A 24,030-nucleotide genomic window follows, 5' to 3' on the forward strand; every position below is an offset into this window, starting at 1 on the left:
TTTCTCCAGAGAGTATTTAGATAACTCTTGTGGCTGCCTAAAATGGACATCACCAAAAAGCAGGTGACTGCTGAGGTCTTTTTCCTCCTGTTAAATAAATAAAAAAGCAAATATAATAAATACATAAAAAAGCAAACAATCTAAATATCTGTTAAGAAAAATAATCAACATTTAAAAGCTGAAAAAGCTGCCATTTTCATTACCAAAGGTGGTATTGGTTTTTTTGCTGAAGCAACTGGGGTACCTATGATATTCATGGAGGAGTGGCCTAGTGGTTAGGGTGGTGGACTTTGGTCCTGGGGAACTGAGGAACTGAGTTCGATTCCCACTTCAGGCACAGGCAGCTCCTTGTGACTCTGGGCAAGTCACTTAACCCTCCATTGCCCCATGTAAGCCACATTGAGCCTGCCATGAGTGGGAAAGCGCGGGGTACAAATGTAACAAAAATAAAATAAATATATTAATATAGGGGCAATGGACGTCACATCCCATCATGTGGTTTACACTACTCGCTGCAATCTTAGATTGCGACATCACAGGAAGTGACAATATGGATGCTGCCATCTTGGATTTGTGCAACGTACACTTGCTGCCATCTTGGGAAAGGGGCATGGTCTGGACAGAGTTATAATGTCACTTTCTGTGACATCACCAAAAGGGGCATTGTGTAGGGTGGAGTTATGACATTACTTCCAATCATGTCATCAAAAGGTGTCACGTCTGTGGCCGTGACCACCCTCAGACTTACCTCATTTCTGGGGGCCAGCAGCTCTGCTGGCTTCTGTCTGTCTTTGTGTTAGTCTTGTCTCTGGCTCTGTGTGCTGATTACTTCACTAGACCTCACCTGTGTGTGCTATGCCTCTCTGGGGAGCCAGCATCTAAGATGGCTGCCACCGGCTCTGTGCCAGCTTCCAAGATGACTGCTGCTTGTCTTTCCTGTGGGCTCACTTCCTATGTGTGTCAAGCCTCTCTTTGGGGTCAGTGTACTTCCTGCTTCTGTCCTGCTGCTGGTGACTCATCAATGAGAGCCTTCATAAGGAAGGGCTGTGCTTGCAGTCAGGGCCTTTGCATAGGTGTTATGCTCTTAGGCCAGGTCAGGTTAGTAAGTGTCTGCTGCACTACTGCTTAGCCTCTCTCTGGGTTCCAGCCCAGTTTCTTTCTGTGTCTGTGTCTCTGTTGTCCTTCCGTGGGGGGTATTCCCTGCCACTGTCTGTCTGTGGACTGTGGGTCCTTCCTGGCTTACCCTGTGTTTGGGGTGAAGCCTCTGCTCCTGGCTTACCCTGTATTTGGGGTGAAGCCTCTGCTCCTGGCTTACCCTGTGTTGGGGTGAAGCCTCTGTTCCTGGCTTACCCTGGGTTGGGGTGAAGCCTTTGTCCGGGTTTGTTCTCTGTCTGTATCTGAAGCCTCAGCCTTTGTGAGTTCCCCAGTCAGTGTGTGGAACGGCTGTGGCTTCAGACCCTTGGCCTGTTCTTCCTGGTTACTCTGTTTGCTGTGCTGCCTGCCCAAGACCTTTGGCCTGTTATTCCTGGTTTGCTCTCTTTACCTTGAACCCTGCCTTGTCTAGCCTATGTGCCTACCCTGCTTGTATATCCTGAGGGTATATCCTGAATCCTGTATCTGTCTGGCTAGTGTGTTTTCCTGGGTGATTATTCCTGTATCCTGTCTCCACCTAGCTAGAGGGTTTACCCTGTGGGTATTCCCGGATCCCCGTTCTGCCTAGTGTGTTGCTGCCCTAGTCCTTGCTCCTGCTAGCTTCTGTACGCCTTGTGTTCCTTGGTCTGTCTTCTGGGTCTTGCTAGTGGCTGTGCAGCAGCACACTGTCTGAGTCTAGTTCTGTGCCCTGTTGCCCTCGTGTATCCCAGACCCAGGGTGGGTCCTCTGGATCTTCAGTTCCTGCCTTATCCTGCAAGTCCTGCCGGCCGCTTGCACTTCGGAGCTCAACTCCGGAGGAACGGTGGCTAGGTGCAGGTGAAGCTGTTCCTGTCTCATCTGTTCTAGTTGCCTGCCTTGTACTACTCCAGTCCAGAGTTCCAGTTCTGCTCTTCTGTGTTTCCAGTCCCGAGGTGGTCTCGCCTGCCGCTCCTCGGCAGTGGCCCAAGGGCTCACGAACTCCAGGCCTGCCTCGAGGACCTGACAGAATGCCAAGGCCCTCGAGAATGCAACAAAGGTTGGGGTAGGAGGGGTGTGGTTTGGGCAGAGAATGGGTATGGCTTGCACAGATAGTTGGCAGGGTTCAGTCAGAATCTCAATTCTGATTGGCTGATAACCTGGAAGTGGGCTTGGGACCTGTCAAAATCAATTATGCAAATTTGGTTTGGCAAAAGGGTGGGTGAACTTTACTACTGCTGGCTGTAGCAGTTAAAGATAATCTGTATATTCAAATAATCCAAATTGTGAGCGGTGCTGAGTAGTTGGATAAAGCGGGAAATGTTGCAGCTTCTGGATAGTGGCAATATTCAAACCACTGACTGGATAGTTATCCAGACAAAAACTTTTTTGACATAACTTATCCGGATAGTTATCCGGATAGCTTTGGATAGCAGGTTACCGCTCTCTGAATAACTTCTTCCTCCACTCACTCTCCACCACTATACTAGATATGCTGAGGTCTGGAAGGATATTCAATGGCATTATCCCTGTAGTGCTACTGAAGATCCATGGATAGCTCCTTTCAGCTCAAATACCAGACAATTGCAGCCGTTATCTGGATATGTGCATTCAAGTATTGGTTCCATAGTCTTTGTTTTTTATTTATGAGAAATTTACTATACCACTCATCCAAGCAAGTTGTTTCTTAGCAGTTTACAGAAGAACATTGATAAGTACTTTGGCTAGGTGAAAAACTCAGCAACGAAAAAATATAAATAACATGAAACAAGTTATTACATGTTGAAATCATTTGGCTCACTCCTCTGGAACCTCTAGTCTTTTCCCCACCTCTGAATCATTAATCTTTTCTATAAAACTCTGGACTTTCTCATGTCTGACTGAAGCAGTGAAACCCAACAAAAGAAAAAAGAATGCGCCCCTACGTGAGTCTAACAGCCAAAACAGCAAAGTAGGGTAATATGAATAGTCTTCCAAAAAAAGACTCGGAGGATGGAAATGGAGGTGAATCTTTATTGAAGCATCAGTGTGCACTCCTACTCAGGCAGATGGGTCTTCGCTTATTTTTCATCACTACTCTCACCTATGGATTCTCCAACTTCTGAAAACTGTTAAGACATTCTTCAAACACCAAATTCCAAACTCCTTCACGTCTACATCCTTTCGGTTCTTTGAACCAGTTGAGAATGTTTGTGTAGACAAAGTACCAAAGAATCTCCTTTCTTCTCCTAAGGATTTCTGTACCACTTGGGGCTGGAAAACACCCCAAAATACTCAGGGCACTCATTACCTTTATTCATCAGTCTCTTTGACTCTCTGACTTGAGTGCTGACCCTACTCAGGAAGGCTTTTAGAGCAAACTACAACTCTTTCAATTTTTTTGGACTTCTTCAATCCTACAACCTTGTACTCAGGACCTCACTGATTCTGGTCACTGCATTCTTTATCTGGATGGAAAGAAGGGATACTCCTCCACTATTTGCTGTTTGGTTGGTTTGGTACTCAGGACCCAACTCTAATTAGGCCGAGAACTCCTCGTTAGTTCTGTGCTTACTGCAAGAGTGGCAGAAAAAATGAACAAAGACAAAAATTCCTCACACTCACTTGTTTTTTTTTAGTCTTGCATGATATCTCATTTATCTGTCTCCTCCTATGATATTCCTAAGTGGGAAGCTATCTGCACAAAACCACATAATATACCCAACTGCTGGTGGCACCTAAAGATAATTAGCATCAGCTATCGAGTTTGTGTCTGAGACCAAAATACAATCCAAAGATTGTAAGGTGCTTCTATTGCTATCCCTTACACATATATTCTTTCTTATCTGTTTTCTTTTTTGCAGTTAATATTTTTCAGTTAACATTTTTTTATCTTGTTAAAATAAATTGTATATTTTTTCTCATTTCTAGGCACCAATCCAACAACTGGCAGACAGGATCAGCGGCTATTTTGTTCCATTTATCATCATAATTTCAACAGTGACTTTGATAGTCTGGATCATAATTGGCTTTGTCAATTTTGAGATTATTATGAAATACTTCCCTGTAAGTAATCTCAGCTGTACTACACCATTTTCTTGAAAAGTGTGTCCTAAACATAGAAAAGTATAGGCAGATAAAGACCATATGGCCTATCCAGTCTGCCCATCCATGCCATCTGCTCTCCTTTTCACTCTCTTTAGAGATCCTATGTACTTGTCCCAAGCTCTCTTGAATTCAGATACTGTTTTCGTTTCCACCACTTACCCAGGAGGCCATTCCACAAATTCACAACCCTTTCTGTGAAGAAGTTTTTCCTCAGGTTACTTCTAAGTTTATCCCCTTTCACCTTCTTCCTATGCTTCCTTTCAATTGAAAGAGACTCGCCTCCTGTGCATTTATGCCACGTAGGGGTCTGTTTTGTAAGATTTTTGTTAAAAATAGTGACAGTTTTCAGACTACTGCACTGGGACAAAGTACTACTACTACTACTATTTAGCATTTCTATAGCGCTACAAGGCATACGCAGCGCTGTACAAACATAGAAGAAAGACAGTCCCTGCTCAAAGAGCTTACAATCTAATAGACAAAAAATAAATAAAGTAAGCAAATCAAATCAATTAATGTGAACGGGAAGGAAGAGAGGAGGGTAGGTGGAGGCGAGTGGTTACAAGTGGTTACGAGTCAAAAGCAATGTTAAAGAGGTGGGTTTTCAGTCTAGATTTAAAGGTGGCCAAGGATGGGGCAAGACGTAGGGGCTCAGGAAGTTTATTCCAGGCGTAGGATGCAGCGAGACAGAAGGCGCGAAGTCTGGAGTTGGCAGTAGTGGAGAAGGGAACAGATAAGAAGGATTTATCCATGGAGCGGAGTGCATGGGAAGGGGTGTAGGGAAGGACGAGTGTGGAGAGATACTGGGGAGCAGCAGAGTGAGTACATTTATAGGTTAGTAGAAGAAGTTTGAACAGGATGCGAAAACGGATAGGGAGCCAGTGAAGGGTCTTGAGGAGAGGGGTAGTATGAGTAAAGCGACCCTGGCGGAAGATGAGACGGGCAGCAGAGTTTTGAACTGACTGGAGTCTGTGTGTACTTCTTACCTTTTGGGTTTTGCTCCAGTTTTCCAAATGAAAGTGCATATATACTTTCATTTTAAAACTTTTCATAGGTACAGTGTACTTGTGGAGATTGCACCTGTTTTGTATGGAAAATTACATGTGAATTATTGGTTAGTTTATTTGATACACCAACTATAAAGATGTTATCTAAGTGGTTTCCAATATTTAAAAACCTAATTATGAAGATTTAGAAATGGAGTCTACATGAGTTATTTCCCTGTCCTGAACAGAATCTGGTTGATAGTCAAACTGATTTAACAGACTAGAAACAGCTGCTCACTGGTTAAATCACTTGTTCAGGGCTCTCTGCCAATTTTCAGTGGCACTTAACTGGCTATCGCCACTGAAAATAGCAGTTGGTGCGTAAGTGAAAGACAATTTTGGGGGCATTCCAGAGGCGGAATCAGCAGTTGGCCGGGTAACTGCATAAATGGGACCGCATTAAACACAGTCCTATCTTTTTGCGGTAAACAACAGCTGCTTAAGTTTTAAATATTGACTTAAACAGCTAAGCACTAGCTGGCTCCTCATAAATTAGATGTTCAATACCGAAGCCCAAACATAGCCCATCACTGAATAATGCCAGCAGCAGTCAGCAAAACGCTCACCTCTGCCAGTGTCCTCTTTGTTGTGTATGACAAGGAAAAGTAGTATATTAAATGCATTAGAATGATGTGGCTTCTACAATGCACATATGTGGACCTGATTTATTGGTGTAAAACACTTTGGGCACTGTTTATTAAGGTGTGCTAGTGTTTTTAGCATGGTCTAAAATTAGCACACGCTAAACACTAGAGACACCCATATATTCATATGGGTGTCTCTAATGTTAACTCATGCTAATTTTTAGCACACGCTAAAAATGCTAGTGCGCCTATAGCTCGGCTTTGTAAACAGGGCCCTTTATTTTAAGTTATTTTCAACAGATTTTCCATTGAAGCCATGGTTGAAAAATTAGTGCATATACGATGAAGTAGCATCTCCAATAGAAAATGTAAAAAGAAAACGCTAACAATGAGATCTTACAGTAGAAAAAAGATCAAATTAATTATACAAACGAAAACCTGGTCAATAAGGAGGGGAGATTTAGAAGATATTTCTCCAATTAATATATGCTCATACTTCAACAGAAAGCAAAGAAAAAATACACATCAAGTAAGTCTTGCCTTGCATACTTATATGAAGAGACTGTGTCCCACTGGGTTCCAATTAGCTTGTAAGATACACACACAAAAGATACCACCAAAAAGTAAAATTATATTCTTGGTCAAGAAATTTTAACCCACAAGCAACACCAAAAGGTATTATAACCTTACTGATTAATTAGAAGAGTCACTAAATGCACATTACATGGGGATAATGGTCCTTTTAATAGAAGTGATTTTTTTGAATGAAATAATACATTCCTGACCTTTTGGAACCAGGATGATACTGGCTGTTCCCAGTATGCCTCAGTAGTGTGTCTTTCAGCCTCTTGCATATGTTCTACTGATTAGGTTTAAGTTCAAACCACTCCAAAGTACATCCTAGCATTAGGACAACTGGATTAACAGGTAATGAACAAGAGGTAATCTGATGTATCTGTGAGATGATTTTAGACCAGAAAATTTGGATTATGGGGCAAGCCAACTTGCATGTGAAAAAAGGGAGCCTTTCCCACCATTTTCAGCAATGAAGGGGTTTTAAAATTGCTACATTATTTTTCCAGGTCCATTTTTGAAAGTAATACCCTTCTTATAGTCTTGTGCTGTCTTGCATATCTTTTATTGAATATATTTTTGTCTCATACTGATTTTGTTTTTTATTTTCAGAGTCACAGTAAAAATATCTCCCAAGCAGAAGTGATCATAAGGGTTGCATTTCAGACTTCCATTACAGTTCTCTCTATTGCATGCCCTTGTGCCCTAGGCTTGGCCACACCTACCGCTGTGATGGTTGGCACAGGAGTTGCTGCACAGAATGGCATTCTGATCAAAGGTGGCGAGCCACTGGAAATGGCACACAAGGTTCATAACACATACTTCAGTTATTCTCTGTTTATGTTGACATAGAACATACTAGTTTGGTTTTCAACATGTCTCTATTTGGGAAGAAGGGACAACACGCTTATGAAGTACAGTAATAGGGATCAACAAGAAACAGAAGAACAAAGTAACTCACAGGGCACAAAGGTAAAAGACACAGCGAAGGTGACAACAAAAGAAAAATAAACTAGATTAAGTAGGTACATTTATTTATTTGCTGCATTTGTATCCCACATTTTCCCACCTCTTTGCAGGCTCAATGTGGCTTACGTTATGCCGCAATGACAATCGTCATTAACGGAATGAGATGAACAGAGTATTGTTACAATTAATGTAGAAAGATATCAAGAAAATTAGAAGAAATAATTAATACATATCAGATATGCAAAATGTAAAATAAGGTATAGCGATAAATGATAACAGTTTGGTTAAGGTAACCAAATGAAGGAGTTCTAATACAGATGTGATGGTGAGTCTTGTCATATGCTGTCATCTATGTGGATATTTGATCAGAACACTGTACTGTAAATAAGTACAACTTTAATAAAAACATCCAAAGACTCGTCGCAAATCATGTTTTGGCCACACAGCATAAATCAGGAGTCTTAAGGATGAATTCAAATGCTGTACTTCACAAATCTCATGCTATAATCTAAAGTACCTTTTAAACCAAACGAGATAATGCACTGGTTGTTGTCTCATGGCTTATGCCTCATTTGTACCAACCTTGTATGCATGGACATTTACACCAGCCATAGTGTGGTGTAAATGCTCACACCTAGATTGCAAAAGAACATAGATTATAAGATTTTATAACCTGTGTGCGTAAGTGTGAGCCATGCCCATGCTCCACCCATACTCTGGCCATGCGAATGCCCACTTGCATTTATGTGCATTCTTGCCACCTAGAGTACATGCACACATTTACACCAACTTTGGAGCGTATTACTAGTGGGGCTAATAAGGAGAGCCTATTTTATAAAAGCACTCAAGTGCATATGTTGCCTTTGTAACATAGGCACCTTTTTGGACTTCACATTTTCAGACAGTCCAAGCACATGGCATGTTCAGAGAGCTGCTAGCAATGGCAGTGTTCTAGTTCAGCAATAGAATCTTCCTTGGAAGAAGCATAGGTTGCTTTATGATGCAATACAATTTGGTCTGGAATGCATGGACTTTTGTGTTTCTTGTTCTGTGTTCTTATTGAAAAGCCACGTTGTAATAGCTGGTAGTAGCCTAATGCTCTAGTCGTTTGGAAAACACCTTTTTAAAGAAATGCTTATAGGTGTGGGATTTGTGTAGTTTTATTAATCTCTGATTCAGGTTTACCAAATCATCCAAGCTCCTCTGCACGTTATAAGCCAGTTTTGTTGCAAGTGATGGACATGTCGGCTTTCTAGTAATGCATCTGTGTGTAAAGTCTCTGGGTATTTTCTACCCACAGACTTTATATCGATTTTCAGTAGGAAAAATTTCCCTTTGAAAATTATGCCAGCAAAAGGAGGTGCACAGATCTGCCCCGATTTGTGCAGTTACTTTTCCCATGTAAACTTATGCTCATGCTACTGTTCCTCCAGGAATTTCTCCCCTATCTGTGTTTAAATCTTATGCACGTGGTAGAACGCCATATATAAATATACCCATAGATAGAGTGGGCAGTTTTTGTAGACTGCATGAAATTGTCACATTCTTAAAACACCTGAAGGACAAAAGTAATACAGTAAGAAAAAAAGCAGTCTGCTAGATGAAAATTAAGGAAATATTTATTATAACCACACCAAAAAAAATTGTGCATCCACAAAACAAATTACTTTGTTTATAGAAATCAAAATCGCAAAGGCATATGTGCAATATTCTCAAGAGTAGAAAAAAATGTATGGCAAGATCAAGCTGAAAATAAAACTAATGTTTTTTCCTGCAGATCAGAACCGTGATGTTTGATAAAACGGGGACCATCACCCATGGTGTTCCTAAAGTCACGAGAGTCCTCTTTCTAATGGACACGACCAGGATGCCTCTAAGGAGAGTCCTTGCTGTGGTTGGCACTGCAGAGGCCAGCAGTGAACATCCTTTAGGGATGGCTGTCACAAAATATTGCAAAGAGGTATTTAAACAAATGGGTTTTTTCTTTTTGATCTGGCAGTTTCCTCCTGCCCCTTCTGTCAGAACCAGGGCTGGGATCTGGCATCATAAGCCTTCATTTGCAACTAACCAGGGATTTTTTTCCGCTATCTTATATTCACCACTCAATATACCTAGTTTGGTCATTGTCGTGATGGTCCTTTGGCCTGGAGCCATGCACCGGTGCTCGTTCCAGAACCCTGCAAGCATGGACTTTTGAATTTGGCCAGCAATTGTCACCCTTAAGCAGAGATCATGATGTGTCCTTACTCTCTCCCCCCCTCCCCACCCCACTGCAGGGGCTGTAAATATTGCCTCAAAAATTTGAACAGAGAGGACTTTCCTTGTGACAGTGCACAGCACTGGTCACCTGAGCCATCAAGCTAGTCTATAAAGTGGTATTTTTTATTCTCACTTGATTTTAAGTAGCAGTGTAAGATGGAGCACACAGTAGGACTACAGAGAAAGCTGCTGGAATCAGAGAAGGGAGAGCTTTAGTTGTGTAGAATGTTGCTGATCTTAAATGTGAACTGGAGCAATTGTGTTTGTAGGTTGTACAATATCCAAAACCATTTAACCAGCCAGGAACGGCATCTGGCTGGTTAAATGGCACTTAACCGGTTATCCAGCTATATTCAGTGGAGGATTTCCCCTGCTGAATATGCCTAGTTGGCGCCTAGGAGATAACCAGGTATATCGTGCAATATAGCTGGCTATCCCTGAATATTCAATCCATATCTGGCTATTGTAAGTAGCCATATTGGACTGCTTAAATTGCTAGTATATCTTTAGCTGAGTTAAAGTTAACTGGTTATCTTTGAAAATTGATTTAGCCAGTTAACTTTAAACCAGTTTTACTTGGGTTCAGGCAAAGTTTGTTTTTAGCCCATTTTTGAATTGATGTTAGACAGGTAGTCATTTTATTCAGGGCTGTGGGTAAGTCAGGTTCAGTGGGTATGAGTAACTGCACGTCATCCACATAGATGTAGAACTGAGTGTCCATTGACCGAATCAGCTTGTCTAGTGGCTTGAGGTAGATATTGAATAGAAAAGGTGACAGTATCAATTCATGTGGTACCCCACAGGTGCCCATGGTGGTGATGAGGTGCTGCTGAACACTTATGGACTGTTGCCTGTCTGATGGGTAAGATCTGAACAAGGCAACTACTGTTCCACTGATACCTGTTTCTGCCAGTTGTGCTAGCATAATATCATGATCCACAGTGTCAAAAGCTGTTGAGAAATCTAGCAGTACTAACACCGAGGCAAATTCCCTGTCTCGGTTTCTATGAAGATCATCTAGTAGGGATACAAGGACTGTGTTTGTTCCATAACCAGGTCTGAATCCAGATTGACATGGATCTATCTAGTTTCTCTCTTCTAGCCAATCACTGAGTTGACTGTTTCCCTAACAATGGGGTGTTGGATACTGGCTAGTAATTTTCAAATTTGTCCTGGTCAAGGTTGTTCTTTATTAGCAAAGGACGCACCACTGCCCTTTTTAATGCTGTTGGTAGTTGCCCATTAGAAAGAGAGGAGTTCGTGATTTTTGTGGCGCCTTCTATGAGGCCCCTGCTTGCCTGCTGCACTATCTTTGATGGGTGGGGGTTGAAGGAGCTGGTAGTTGGTCAAAAGTTTGATTTCTTAGGATTTTGTCAAGGCCCTCCTCTGTTATTGGGTTAAGAGTCCCATATGCAGGGCTTTTTTTGAGGGGGTACTTGGGAGTACTGAGTACCGGCACCTTTTCTATTCTCTGTTAAAATTGACCCATGGTCCCCAAGTTTTAATGAAAGAGCTCAGGCCCTACACACCAATTCTGCCTTGTTATAGATTCTTTGACTGGTTGCAGGTAGGGTTACCATATGGCTCCAGAAAAAGGACGGATTGAGCCAGCCGGGTTTTACTTCCATTGCTTTCAATGGAAGTAATTGTGCCAGCCGGGTTTTACTTCCATTGCTTTCAATGGAAAGCAATGGAAGTAAAACCCGGCTGGCTCAATCCGTCCTCCTTTTTCTGGAGCCATATGGTAACCCAAGTTGCAGGGGGCCCGACTATTGTGGGGTGGGGCCCTCAGTGATCACCCCACCCCTGAAGGGTGACCTGGCATTTGAGTACCGGCACCTTTTTTACTAGAAAAAATGCACTGCCCATATGTCTGTGTCAGGAGGGGGCAAGTTTGTGCACTCTAGGTTAGCTGATTAGAGACTGGGTGGGACTGCCTGTAAATCCTGGCGGAGACTTTTAATGGCAAAGTATGCAGCAAAATCATTGCAGTACAGTTGTGACTGGGCAGTCTGGCTCTGTTGTGGGGGGTTTCAGTAGGCTGTTTACTATGCTGAACAGGTGTATCTAAGAGTGTATGTAAGAGTAAAGAAATAGCATATTTCCCAGAATGGTTTTCTGAATTGATGAGAGAGAGATTTTTTCATATTATTGATAGTAGAAAACGGTCATATGGGCAGAATGGAAAGAGGGAGGGCAGAGGAGGAGAGAGCTGGAGAAGAAGACCAGCATCTACTTCCAAACCTCTGCAGTCATGGTGGACAGAGTTTGTCATTTAGCCTTTGTCGCTGTCTTTTCAGGAGCTTGGCACAGAAACACTAGGATACTGCACAGATTTTCAAGCAGTCCCAGGCTGTGGGATTAGCTGTAAAGTCCGTAATGTTGAAAGTGTTCTTGCTCAGAGTGAGCAGAGCTTGAACGAGCAGAACTCATTTCTGAGTGGTGTTATCAACTCTTCTTTGCAAGACAACTCATTGATCATTCTCCCAGAGTCTGACGGTATGTCCATTACTTCCTTCTTTCTCTCCTTTAAATTGCTTATCATATGACATTACCAAGGCATTTCTATATAAGGCTATTTTAGTAAAAATGATATTAACAGCAATTGAAAGTAAAGTTTTCTGTAAGAGGGTGTACTGGCATTGATGCATGTAAAGTACAAGACTAGTGCACATGATTAGTTGTAAAGTCAGAATTGCGTTACTACTGATACTAATCATTTATTTATTTATTTATTGCATTTGTATCCCACATTTTCCCACCTCTTGGTGGGTTCAGTGTAGCTTACATTGGTAAATTGGTTACAGAAAACAAGTTTATAATGTATGTGAATCTACTAAACAATTCAAAAATTGGGTGTGGAAATAATTAATCAATTACAATATACACAAAATTTTCCACAAACAACAAATATATTTTTTCATATGTGCTCAACATAAAGTAGCAGTCATCACAACATTTACTTTGAAATAGGAAGGAAAAAGGCCTCAAAGAGCTCCAGGACATAATCAATCATCTAGAGCTAAACAGAGCGAAAGATCAACTCTTCATCATTGACCACCAAAAAACCTTCCAGGATTACAACAAATTGTATAGCCGTAACCCATCTCTTTTCTTCATTTGCACCAAACAAAATTTTTTGTCGTTAATAACTTATACTGATGATGCTAGTTGGCTATTCTAATCTGAAGTAAAGCCAAAAATGGGCAAAAACATGCAGTCAGACTGCTGCAATATGTCGTACAACTGAGAAATACCAACACTTATCTTTTCTGTAGTATTAGTTAACAGCGATGGAATCTCATTGTGCTGCATTAAGCGATCTGCACCCTTTAGATGTCCCCAAGCTTGTAAATGTTACCCTGTTGCCAAGACCCAAAGCCACAGCGCGAAATGCAGGCCTTCGTTGGCTTGGGGACGTCTAAAGGGTGCAGATCGCTCGATGCAGCATGATGAGATTCCATCACTGTTAACTAATACTACAGAAAAGAGCTATATGGGTCTGGGAGTTGGGATTTTGTGTGGATGTGAGAAGTGTGCTTGGGGCTGATGAATGTTTTGGGATTAAGGGAAGGGGAGAGTCGCAGCTGAGAGTGTCTTGGTTGGGCGGTGGGTTCCATTGGAGGGAGAGGACGAAGGCTGGGATGGTCTCGCTTTCTGAAGACTTTAATTTTGATGAGAGTTTTCCATTTCTATGTCCCCTAGGCTGCTAAGAGTTGTAACTTGGAATGTAGGGGGTATTCACTCCCCCATAAAGAGATGTAAGGTTTTACAGTACCTCCAGCATCTTAAAGTAGGATGTGGCATTATTACAGGAGACTCACCTCTCTGACTTGGAGTATGCCAAATTGGTTAAATGGTGGGTGGGAGAGTGCATAGCAATGCTGGCTGTGGGGCGGAAGAGGGGAGTGGCCATCTTATTTCGCAAAGGTTTAACCATACAGATTAGCAAGGTGGTCACTGACCCGTGGGGGAGCGTTTTGTTCTTTGCCATGCGGTGATTGCTCATCGAGCAGTAACTGTGGGTAGTATATATGCCCCTAACCAATTGGACTGTGTATTTTATAAGAAACTTGTAGACATTCTTTGTAGGGAAGATTCCGTCCCCTCAATCTTGGGGGGAGACTTTAATATGGTTTGAGACCCACAATTGGAAAATCCTGCCCCCCTCGGGAGGTAAGACCTGGGACTGCAAAAGGTCTGCCGCAGTTTAGCTCTCTGCTGGACCTTCTGGATGTGTGGAGGATTCTACATCCCGCGGAAAGAGATTACACATATTTGTCTCGAGCGCATGCAACTCAATCAAGGATAGACTATTTACTGGTCTCCAGGTCGCTGTTTTTGGATGTGGTGGATGTGCGGATTGGCCCGTATGTGATCTCGGATCATGCTGCGGTCTGGTTGGATTGGAATCCGGGGGGTCAGGGACCCTCTCGTAAAGCTTGGGCCTTCCCATGTTATTTCTATCAGGATGTGAAATTTAAAGAGAATCTATTGGCGAGCTGAGCTGATTACAGGCACTTTAATCAATCTTCTGAGTTGGATATAGCCCTTTTTTGGGAGGCAGCAAAGGCAGTCCTGAGAGGGTCTGTTATTAGCTATGCTAGTCATCGTAGAAGAGCTAGGGACGGAGAAATTCTTCACTTGGAGAGGCAAATTTTGATCTTACATCAAAGGTTTGGGACTCGTCTGACTGCGTCTCTTAAAGACGAGTTATTATCTGCACAGACTGCCTTAAATTCTTTAATTCATGATCGCGCGATCAAGTCCCAAAGTTTTTATAGATATCAATTGTATAAATATGGTAATAAGAATGGGAAATTATTAGCCAGATAGCGCGGAAGCAAGCATCTAGAGCTATTGTCTCCCTTCGGGATTCCTCGGGCGGGATGGTGCACTCGGATGAGGCCATTTGTGACACTTTCAAATCTTTTTATCAGACCACATACTCCTCGGGAATCAGATGACCTTTCAAGTCGTCTTTATTTGGAAGGCCTGGATCTTTCTAGCATTGCTCCATCAGATAGAGAAGTCTTGAACGCACCTATTCATCCTGATGAGGTCTACGGGGCGATCGGTGGTAGTCCATTGGGTAAGTCCTCTGGTCCAGATGGGCTTTGGGCCGAGTTTTACAAGCTGCTGGGGGAAGCAGTTGTCTAACCCTTAACAAAAGTCTGTAATGCATGGGTGACCGAGAGCTCATTGCCAAATTATTTGAACCTGGCGCAGGTTGTGGTCCTGCCCAAGTCAGGTCGGGACCCAACTTTGCCGGCATCATATCGACCAATTTCCCTTTTGAACTATGAGGTGAAGCTTTTTGCAAAAATCTTGGCTAATCGGTTGGGTCGGGTACTGTCCTCTCTTATCCATGGATCACAAGTGGGGTTTGTTAAGAATCATTCTATAGCTAAAAATCTTAGACGTATAATGGCCGCCTTGGAGTTTGTGAAAATACATCAGCAGCCTTCCTTAATGGTGAGTTTTGATGCCGAGAAGGCTTTTGATCGTGTTCGGTGGGAATTTTTGTTCGACACTTTAGAATCATATGGTTTTGCAGGACGGTTTATTGCAGTGCTTAAGGTTTTGTATGCGTCGCCTCGGGCAACGGTAATGGTAAACGATCGAATTTCCAAAGAATTTTTGATTAGGTGTGGGACTAGGCAGGAATGCCCATTGTCACCATTACTTTTTGTCAGTGCTTTTTTTGTAGAAAAAAAGGTGCCGGTACTCATTATGGGCGGGGTCACCACATATGCCTCCACCCCTATGATAGCCACACCCACATTAACCACACCCCCTATACCAGCCATGGCGCATATAAACAGACATCATTGAAAATATTATAGTACTATAGGAGAAAAAAATAACGTGATTTTTTTTCATGATAAATAATCTCTGTAAGCTCTTACAGCTCCAGTATACCCAGTGCAAAATAAGACAGCCAATGTAAATTCTCAAATTGGACATATTACAAACACTAAAATGAAAATAAAATGATTTTTTTCTACCTTTGTTGTCTGGTGACTGTTTTTCTTTCCATATTGGTCCCAGTCTGTGATTCTGTTTTCCTTTGTTTTCGCTTAACTCTTCTGTGCCATTTGTCATTTTTGTCTCCTTTTTCTTTGCTTTCTTCAATATTTTTCAGGCTCTCTCTCTGTCCAGATTTAATTCATTCTTACTATCCATTCTTTAATTTCCTTCATCTACCTGTGGCTTTTCATCTTTTCCTCACCCTTGTTCTCCCCATGCCCCTTCCTCTTATTCTCCAGTCTTTCTCTATTCCCCTTTTCCATCCAGCAGCTCTGCTGTGTCTCCCCTATTTCTTTCTGCATTCTTCCATCCAGCGTCTTCCCTCTTTCTCTCCCCATCCTTCCGTTTTCCCTCTCTCTCTCCCCATCCTTCCATCTGTTTTTCCCCCTCTCTCTCCCCATCCTTCCATCTGTTTTTTCCCCCTCTCTCTCCCCATCCTTCCATCTGTTTTTCCCCCTCTCTCTCCCCATCCTTCCATCTGTTTTTCCCCCTCTCTCTCCCCATCCTTCCATCTGTGTTTTCCCTCTCTCCCCAATCCTTCCATCTGTGTTTTCCCTCTCTCCCCAATCCTTCCATCTGTGTTTTCCCTCTCTCTCCCCAATCCTTCCCTCTGTTGGTTTCCCTCTCTCTCCCCAATCCTTCCCTCTGTTGGTTTCCCTCTCTCTCCCCAATCCTTCCCTCTGTTGGTTTCCCTCTCTCTCCCCATCCTTCCATCTGTTTTTTCCCTCTCTCCCCATCCTTCCATCTGTTTTCCCTCTCTCTCCCCATCCTTCCATCTGTTTTTCCCTCTCTCCCCCAATCCTTCCATCTGTGTTTTCCCTCTCCCCAATCCTTCCATCTATTTTTCCCTCTCTCTCCCCATCCTTCCCTCTGTTGGTTTCCCTCTCTCTCCCCAATCCTTCCCTCTGTTGGTTTCCCTCTCTCTCCCCAATCCTTCCCTCTGTTGGTTTCCCTCTTTCCCTCTCTCCCCAATCCTTCCTTCTGTTGGTTTTCCTCTCTCCGCAATCCTTCCCTCTGTTGGTTTCCCTCTTTCTCTCCCCAATCCTTCCCCCCCCCCCCCCCCGCGACACTCCGGGCGAGTCCTGCACTTAGTTTTGGTTTTTTTTAAGACTCAGAACGTGCGAACGATGCAGCCGGCAGCGATTTGAAAGAGGCTGTCTGGGCTGGCGTCTGCGTCGGAGCTTCCCTCACCCTCTGCGAGTCCCGCCTTTGTTGTTACAACTTCCTGTTTCGCGGGACTCGCAGAGGGTGAGGGAAGCTCCGACGCAGACGCCTGCCAGCCCAGACAGCCTCTTTCAATCGCTGCTGGCTGCATTGTTCGCGCGTTCTGAGTCTTTAAAAAAAAAAACTAAGTGCAGGACTGGCCTGAGTGTCGCGGGGGGGGGGGGGGGGGGCGGGGCGGGCAAAAAAAGGTGCCGGTACGCCATACCGTTGCGTACCGGCACAAAAAAAGCACTGCTTTTTGTCCTCTATTTAGATCCCCTTGTGGGGGATATTCATTCAAATGTGGATGTAAAAGGGGTAGATATCGATGGGGAAAGCTTTAAGTTGGCAACATTCGCTGATGATCTCTTGGTGGTTCTCACTAATCTGCAGGCTTTGCTGGGGGCAAGTGGCTCTATTAGAATGAAATAACTATTAGCAAAACATCAACTTAATGTTAAGCAGTTCTTTCAGGCAGAGCATGGAACTCGAGTATCAGTTGGATCACCACTGCTCTATCCACTCCTTGAATTTTTGCATGAGTTGCTCCTCAAAGACTGCCATCGACAAAGGTGGGGGTATCCACAGAAGGAGTGGCATCTCTTCCTGATTCACATGAGGAGTATCAGAAACAGAGTCCTGGGTCAGTAGAGCCTGGCACACCCTCTCCATTGTCATGGAGGATTAATGGTCCTCAAGTTGATGGCACTTCAAGGACACCAGTGCTTCGGTGCCATGCTTCGATGGAGAATGATTCTGCACATGCATCATGCCCTCTTGTTGCAAAGATGAGGTCAAATCCTTCCTCTTCTTTGGTCAGGAATTGGATGATGATCACTCCTGGTGGGCTCTACCAATAGTCAATGTCAAGGGTGACTGGGATACTCTTGATGTTGATGTGTATCTAGCATCTGATGCAGCTCTTAGACCAAGGAGATTGATGTTTCCAATGCTGATGTTGATCAACCAATCTTATTATTGAAAAGTTTTTCTCTGTTTTTCTCTACCATGAATCCCTCTGTGAACAAAGAAAACAATGGGATGGATCATGGCCAGGTCCCAGGAACTGCAGGCACCATGAGTGGGTATCTGTAATGGATATGGTCTTGTTGCACCAAAAACACCTTTCAAAGCTGCTGGGGGTCTTCTTTTGGGACATTTTGTCTGGAAAAATAGCTGCAACGAAATCGTATGACTTGATAGTAACCAAAATACCTCCACAGAGAACTCAAGTCTATATAAAGGGGCCTACACTGAGCGGACACACACACAAAAAAAAACCCCTTAAAAATTCAACAAAAACCTAAGACACTATTGGGTAAACGCAAAAGACCATGTAACAGTGACAGGACATGACAGGGCTTGCAGATTCTTAACCAAAATAATGTGAAGCATGCTGGGGTACTGTTTCCTGTGCTAGGCTCTGTTAATGTCACTCATGTGTGAGAATTCACAGTCTTGCTTGTACTCAGAGAAAAGGGTATATTTCTTTTATTATAGTCGTGTCCTTGTACATCTTGTAATGAACCGATTCATTAGTAAATATGACAGAGAACAGAAAGGGCACAAACTTCCGTCAATCAACCCAAACCCAAATATTTAACGCACCTTCCGATACTAAATTAAATCCACTAACCAACCAACCACTATCAGGACACGTGATAATCTCATCAATCCATACAATTTCTTTTTTTTTCCATTTATTTTTATTCAAATTATATATTACACAACTCTTAGAGAGATAATACAAGAAATTGGAAAACCTTAACTTAAAGAAATATTCATTGTTATCAATAACAGAAATCTCTTCCCCACTTTCGACCACTATAATTAGGTAAATTACTACTACTGATACTCACTGCTGGCACCAGCCCCACAGCCTTCCCTCTGATGTACTCCCGCCTATGCAAAAACAGGAAGTTGCGTCAGAGGGAAGGCTGTGGGGCCAGCATGAGCAGTGAGTATCAGTCACTGCTCGCTGCCTTCGAAGATCTGCTGTTTAGAAGGTACACATGGGGGGTGGGATGAGAGACATGTGGGCAGGAAAGGGAGAGAACGAATCACCTGTGGGGCAGGGTTCTTCTGCTCACCCACCTTGAGCCCAGACTCATCCAAAATTAGGTATCTGGCTACACCCCTGCATTGTTTCCTGGTTTAACTTCGTATGTTCCTTAAACATTGGCTCATTCTGTTTTCTAAGTGAATATTGTTTGAGTGGTGTATTTGTTTATATGCTGTCTTTGAATGGCAGGTGCTGCTGCATCTCCTATATACTCTGTTCTGATTGGAAATCGAGAATGGATGAGGCGCAATGGTTTACAGGTTTCTAATGATGTTGATGACGCCATGACTAATCATGAGATGAAAGGACAAACAGCCATTCTGGTGGCAATTGATGGTAATATATTCTTGACAGGAGTATTCATGTGAAACATACAGAAGAACTTACAAATATTAACTTATTGGTTCTTAAGTGGAAATAATGAATATCTCTTGTAATAAAATAATGAGGATGAACATTATTTTTGTAACTTTATTCTAGAAAGTTACTCCAAGTGTGTGCACTAAGGGCAAATTCTGAAATGGCAGTTAAGTGCTCAATTGGCATTATAGAAGACTGGCATAAGTCCGCAGTTACGTGGGTAACCTTAGGTGTGAACACATATGCTAACTCTATGATAGGTGTAAATGCTCATGCCTAAATGTGGCAGTTACATACGAATCTGACAGTGTTCTACAAGCTTAGCACATAAGTCTTTGGCATGCCCTGCCCCACCCATGCGCTTTCCATATCCACACCCCTCTTGCAGTTATGCATGTACCTACAAATTAGGACCAATTAGTGCCAATTCACTGACAATTGCTACTTAGAGCCAGTTCTTACCTAATTAGGCAGTTAAATTGCGTGTGTTAACTGCTACTAATATATAACCTATGCACACAATTGAGTGCTTAAGACAAAAACATTTACAGGATTTTTCACGGGGGGTGCGTCTCCAGCCCCTCGTGTGGCCCCCGCACTTCTCCCCTGTCCGTACCTTCAGATCATTCCACTCCAGTCTTGCCTGGGCAGCAGCAGCAGTACTCATAGGTTGCTTTTTCCTGCACCTGGACTTACTCTCACTCTGAATCATCCAACCCTTCACAAACCAAGAAGTCATGTCAGAAGGGGAGGGATGGTTCAGAGTAAGAGAAAATTCTGGCATAGGCAGTCTTTGAGTGGTGCTGCTGCTGCCTGGGTGAAGACTGGAGAAGAAGTGATTTGAAAGCTTGCAGGGGGGTGGGATTGCAGAGCTTTGCCAGGAAGGGAAGTGAGAGATGTTAGACAGTTTATCTGCAGTCTCCCTTGGGAAACCTGGATGTTGAAAATTACAGTTGCTCCAAGGCATGTCTAAGTGCCTTCTGTAGGGGTAGCTGTAAAGCTCCCTGCATCTCCAGATGGGTTCCCACCCTAATGGCCAGCTTCCCCAACCTACTTGAAGGCATCCAACCCTCCCTCAACTGTACCATCAAAGAAGACACTTCACCCCCCCTCCCCAAGAAAAAAGACTCGGAGCAACCTTGAAACCTCTTCCATCCTGCAAGTAAAGATACCCGGAGTAACCCTGAACCCCCTTGCCAGAAAAGAAACCCAGAACCCCGCCATCTCCTGGTGTCCAGTGGGGCAGGAATGATGCCCACTTGCACTTGCCTTGGATCCTCTGTCTGTTCATAATGGCCACCGAGACCTCTAACAATAATATAGCAGTATTATTGCTAGGGTTCACGCTTCTGTGGGTTGGGGAAGCTGGCACTGGGATGAGGGCTACTTGGTTGAGGGTGGAGACACCAATACTGGGATCGAGGTCCTTTTCAAATGGAGCAGTGATTTTAGAAGTTGCTCCCACATCTGTGTATGGGGGGGGGGCATGATTTTTCTCCAGCTTTCTAAAATTGCTGCTCCTGAACATGGAGGGGCTTGGATGTGCCACCCTGCTTCTATTTTACAAGAGGCTTTATGTTTGACAGGGCCTCTTGTTATCGAATGAGGGGAATAGTACAAGTTCTCTTTCCGTGATACCTTTGTTTAATATAGCACCCATCCTCAGTATAGCACCTCCCTCAGGTAAGGGAGAATATTCACGGCCAAGGCAGAGGGGTAGATGGCAGAATTACCCAAGACCCTCCGCCGGCTTCTTGGCCTATGTAGAGACTTAGTAAATGGAGTGAATTCTCGTCTGTAATGGGTTAGACAGTGTCCAAATTTCCCAAGTCAAGCCCCAGCTTTTCTGCAATGTGTAGTGGGGTGAATTGAGTCCAGGCAGAACTTGCTGAAAGTAAAAACTGGCAAGTGATGCACTTTATGAGAGAAAAGAACATCCAACCTTTACTACTGGCATTACTTATGAACTATATACAAAATCAATAATGTACTTGAATAATTACAGAAAGAAAATCAAGTTAGTGTACATGAACAGATTTAAGCAAGATGAATGAGCAGGTTCAGAGTGTGTGCCCTGCAGTCCTTCCACTCTACTCTGTGTATAGCTAAAACAAGAAAACCACCAAGTTAAAGTCTGTCTGTGTGAGCACAAGTGTTAAACCAGCAGAAGTGACCACATAATACATATATTTATTATTTTATTTACTTATTAGGATTTATTTACCGCCTTTTTGAAAGAATTCACTCAAGGCGGTGTACAGTAAGAATAGATCAAACATGAGCAATAGGCAATTACAGCAGTAAAAATATTCAAATAACAATACAAAGTATGGCATGGTATACTACTTACAATGTCAACACATTCAGTGCCTCTGATGGTATATGTATTAATTTAAACACAGGCATTAGCATTTAACGTGGTCACCACCACTGCTGAATATTTTTCAACGAAATAAAAGTCTGAGCACAAAAGTACCCAGTCAAAGAAGCTTCTGTTCAGGATAACTCCTGCCAATACTTTCCCAAAGGACACAGTTGATGGTATTTTTGGTAAAAGCTACAGTACAGAGGTTACAAAGGCCATGACTGGTGGGATATCACTCAGGCTTACATTTTCTGTTTTCTTGGCCAAGGGAAGGTGATCTCCCTTGCCTTGAGTCTATCTCCAACAACATTACCTCCTCTGAGTTTCGTGGACTTCAGCTTTGTTCTCCTGGCTTTAGGACATTAGCTGGTTCTTCCAGTTTTTTGCTTTCATAGATTCCCCTATCTCTCCCAGCATTTTGACCATGTTGATAGTTCTTGCTGTTTAATCTGGGAATACATGGATTGCTGCTGCTCCATTCAACAGGGGGAATAGGATGTTCCTCCAAAGCCCAAAGAAGCCATGAAACTAAGCAGACAAGTCAACCCTTGTGCCACTCATGGGATATCCTCCATCTCTCCTAGGCTTCAGCTTCCACTCAACAAATAAACCAGTTTGGAAGAGTGTATCACCAGTGTATCAATATATGGGTCACCCTTACTTTCAGATTTTCAGAGTAGCAGAGCAGCAGTGGAGGTCCTTCATTGTGGGCTCACACATCAGCCATCTTGGTTCTATCACATTTTCAATGTCTTTAATGTTTGATTCTTTTCATGGGTAGGTGTACTGTGTGGAATGATCGCAATTGCAGACACTGTGAAGGAGGAGGCAGCGCTGGCGGTCCACACATTAAAAACTATGGGTGTGGATGTGGTGCTAATAACTGGGGACAACAGAAAAACAGCCAAAGCTATTGCTACCCAGGTACTCTTCTTTTGAAATCTATGAGTTGGAAACAGCTGGTCCTAAGGGAGGATCCTGACATACAAAGAGTGAGTGACCACTGGAAATCTGATGCTGTCATTAGCTACTGTGTTTTGATTCCAGTTAATTATTCCATTGTTTAAAGGATCCAGCTCTTCAGGGCCTCCTCCTGCTTATAGGGGACAGCCACAATGAACTGAACCTTAACTCAGCAGATGTTGAAAAAACGCAATGACTTGATCATGTCTCCAATCTCATATTCAGAGTATGCAGCAAGACTACGTGAGGGTAATAATCAAAGTCCTTGCTACGGATAAAACTTTGTTTTACCCATGGGAATGGACATTGTACTCTTTCCAACCCAGCATATTGTTGGAGAGAAAGTTGTATATAAAGGGCCTCTGTGTATCTATCTGTTTGTCTGTCTATCTGAAGACAAAATAAGTCTCTGAAAATTTAACAAAATGGGACCAAATTTGGTGTGGGGCAAAAAGCAGTAAAAAAAGACACATTGAGTTCTAGATTGGACCAGGGGTCCCCCCCCCCCCCCCAAAAAAAAAATATGGCTCAGTGGATTTCTATAGGAGAAACAGTTAGGGAATTGCTCTTTTTAAACTGGCTCTTCTCTACTTTCTCAGTCACACAAACCCTATACAGAAGCACACACCATAGACACAGATACACAAATACATTTTATTTATTTATTGGCATTTATTACATAGATATGCAAACAAAACACACACAGTCACAGATCACACACACACACACACACACATATTTAAATTTTTGGCCTGTCCAAACCACACCTATACCATCTCCTCATCCCAGGGATGAGTATTTTATGTTCTATTCAGTAATGAAAATTCACTTTGCCCTTATCCAGACACACACTCTGCTGCTTTGGATGGGTTTGCACTGCTCAGGTGTGAAACAATAGTCCTCTGTAATACCATGGAAAATGTATGACAGCTTTAATTTTGCTTAATTTGGGATGTGATATAAATATAACTACCAAAATCAGTCTCTAGAAATGAATCATAATAATTTAACTACGTTAAATGCCCCATTTTGCATAGAATGTTGAGGTAGAAAATGGGACAACTGAGTTGTGACATTCACAATTCCACCAATATTTTACCAAAGGCTCTGCTGGCAAATACGCACATTTGCTCCCACGTACAGCAGCAGCCATTTCATAGAACTACATGTACACAAAAAGAGCAGCACTACTGGATTGATCTGGATGCCCCCAGGCTCATAGTTCCACCGGTGTGACTGTCAGGCGGGCTAATATACTTAAGGGCCCATGAACGATGGTCATCAGTTGGCTTACAAGACTCACTAGCAGGGAAGGGAGGAGTGGGGGTGGGGACTTGAAGACATTTGTTAATATTCAGTTGTTGCCATAATTGCATGATGTGTGATGGTTATTTGAATTTAAAACTTTAATAAAAATAACTG

The 24,030-nt window shown here is 42.9% G+C and overlaps 1 protein-coding gene across 2 annotated transcripts in view; it reads left to right on the forward strand.

Moving 5' to 3' along the window:
- The window catches only part of ATP7B (ATPase copper transporting beta), a 170,116-nt gene that overhangs the window by 118,643 nt on the left and 27,443 nt on the right, over nt 1-24,030 (forward strand). For both annotated transcript variants that reach the window (XM_030200444.1, XM_030200443.1), the window contains exons 12-17: nt 4,018-4,152; nt 7,010-7,204; nt 9,144-9,326; nt 11,926-12,124; nt 19,110-19,256; nt 22,427-22,569. In XM_030200444.1, the coding sequence (XP_030056304.1) occupies nt 4,018-4,152; nt 7,010-7,204; nt 9,144-9,326; nt 11,926-12,124; nt 19,110-19,256; nt 22,427-22,569 (1,002 nt within the window). The remainder of the gene's footprint in view (nt 1-4,017; nt 4,153-7,009; nt 7,205-9,143; nt 9,327-11,925; nt 12,125-19,109; nt 19,257-22,426; nt 22,570-24,030) is intronic.

Source organism: Microcaecilia unicolor, chromosome 4 (assembly GCF_901765095.1).
Source record: "Microcaecilia unicolor chromosome 4, aMicUni1.1, whole genome shotgun sequence".
NCBI classification, from domain to species: domain Eukaryota; kingdom Metazoa; phylum Chordata; class Amphibia; order Gymnophiona; family Siphonopidae; genus Microcaecilia; species Microcaecilia unicolor.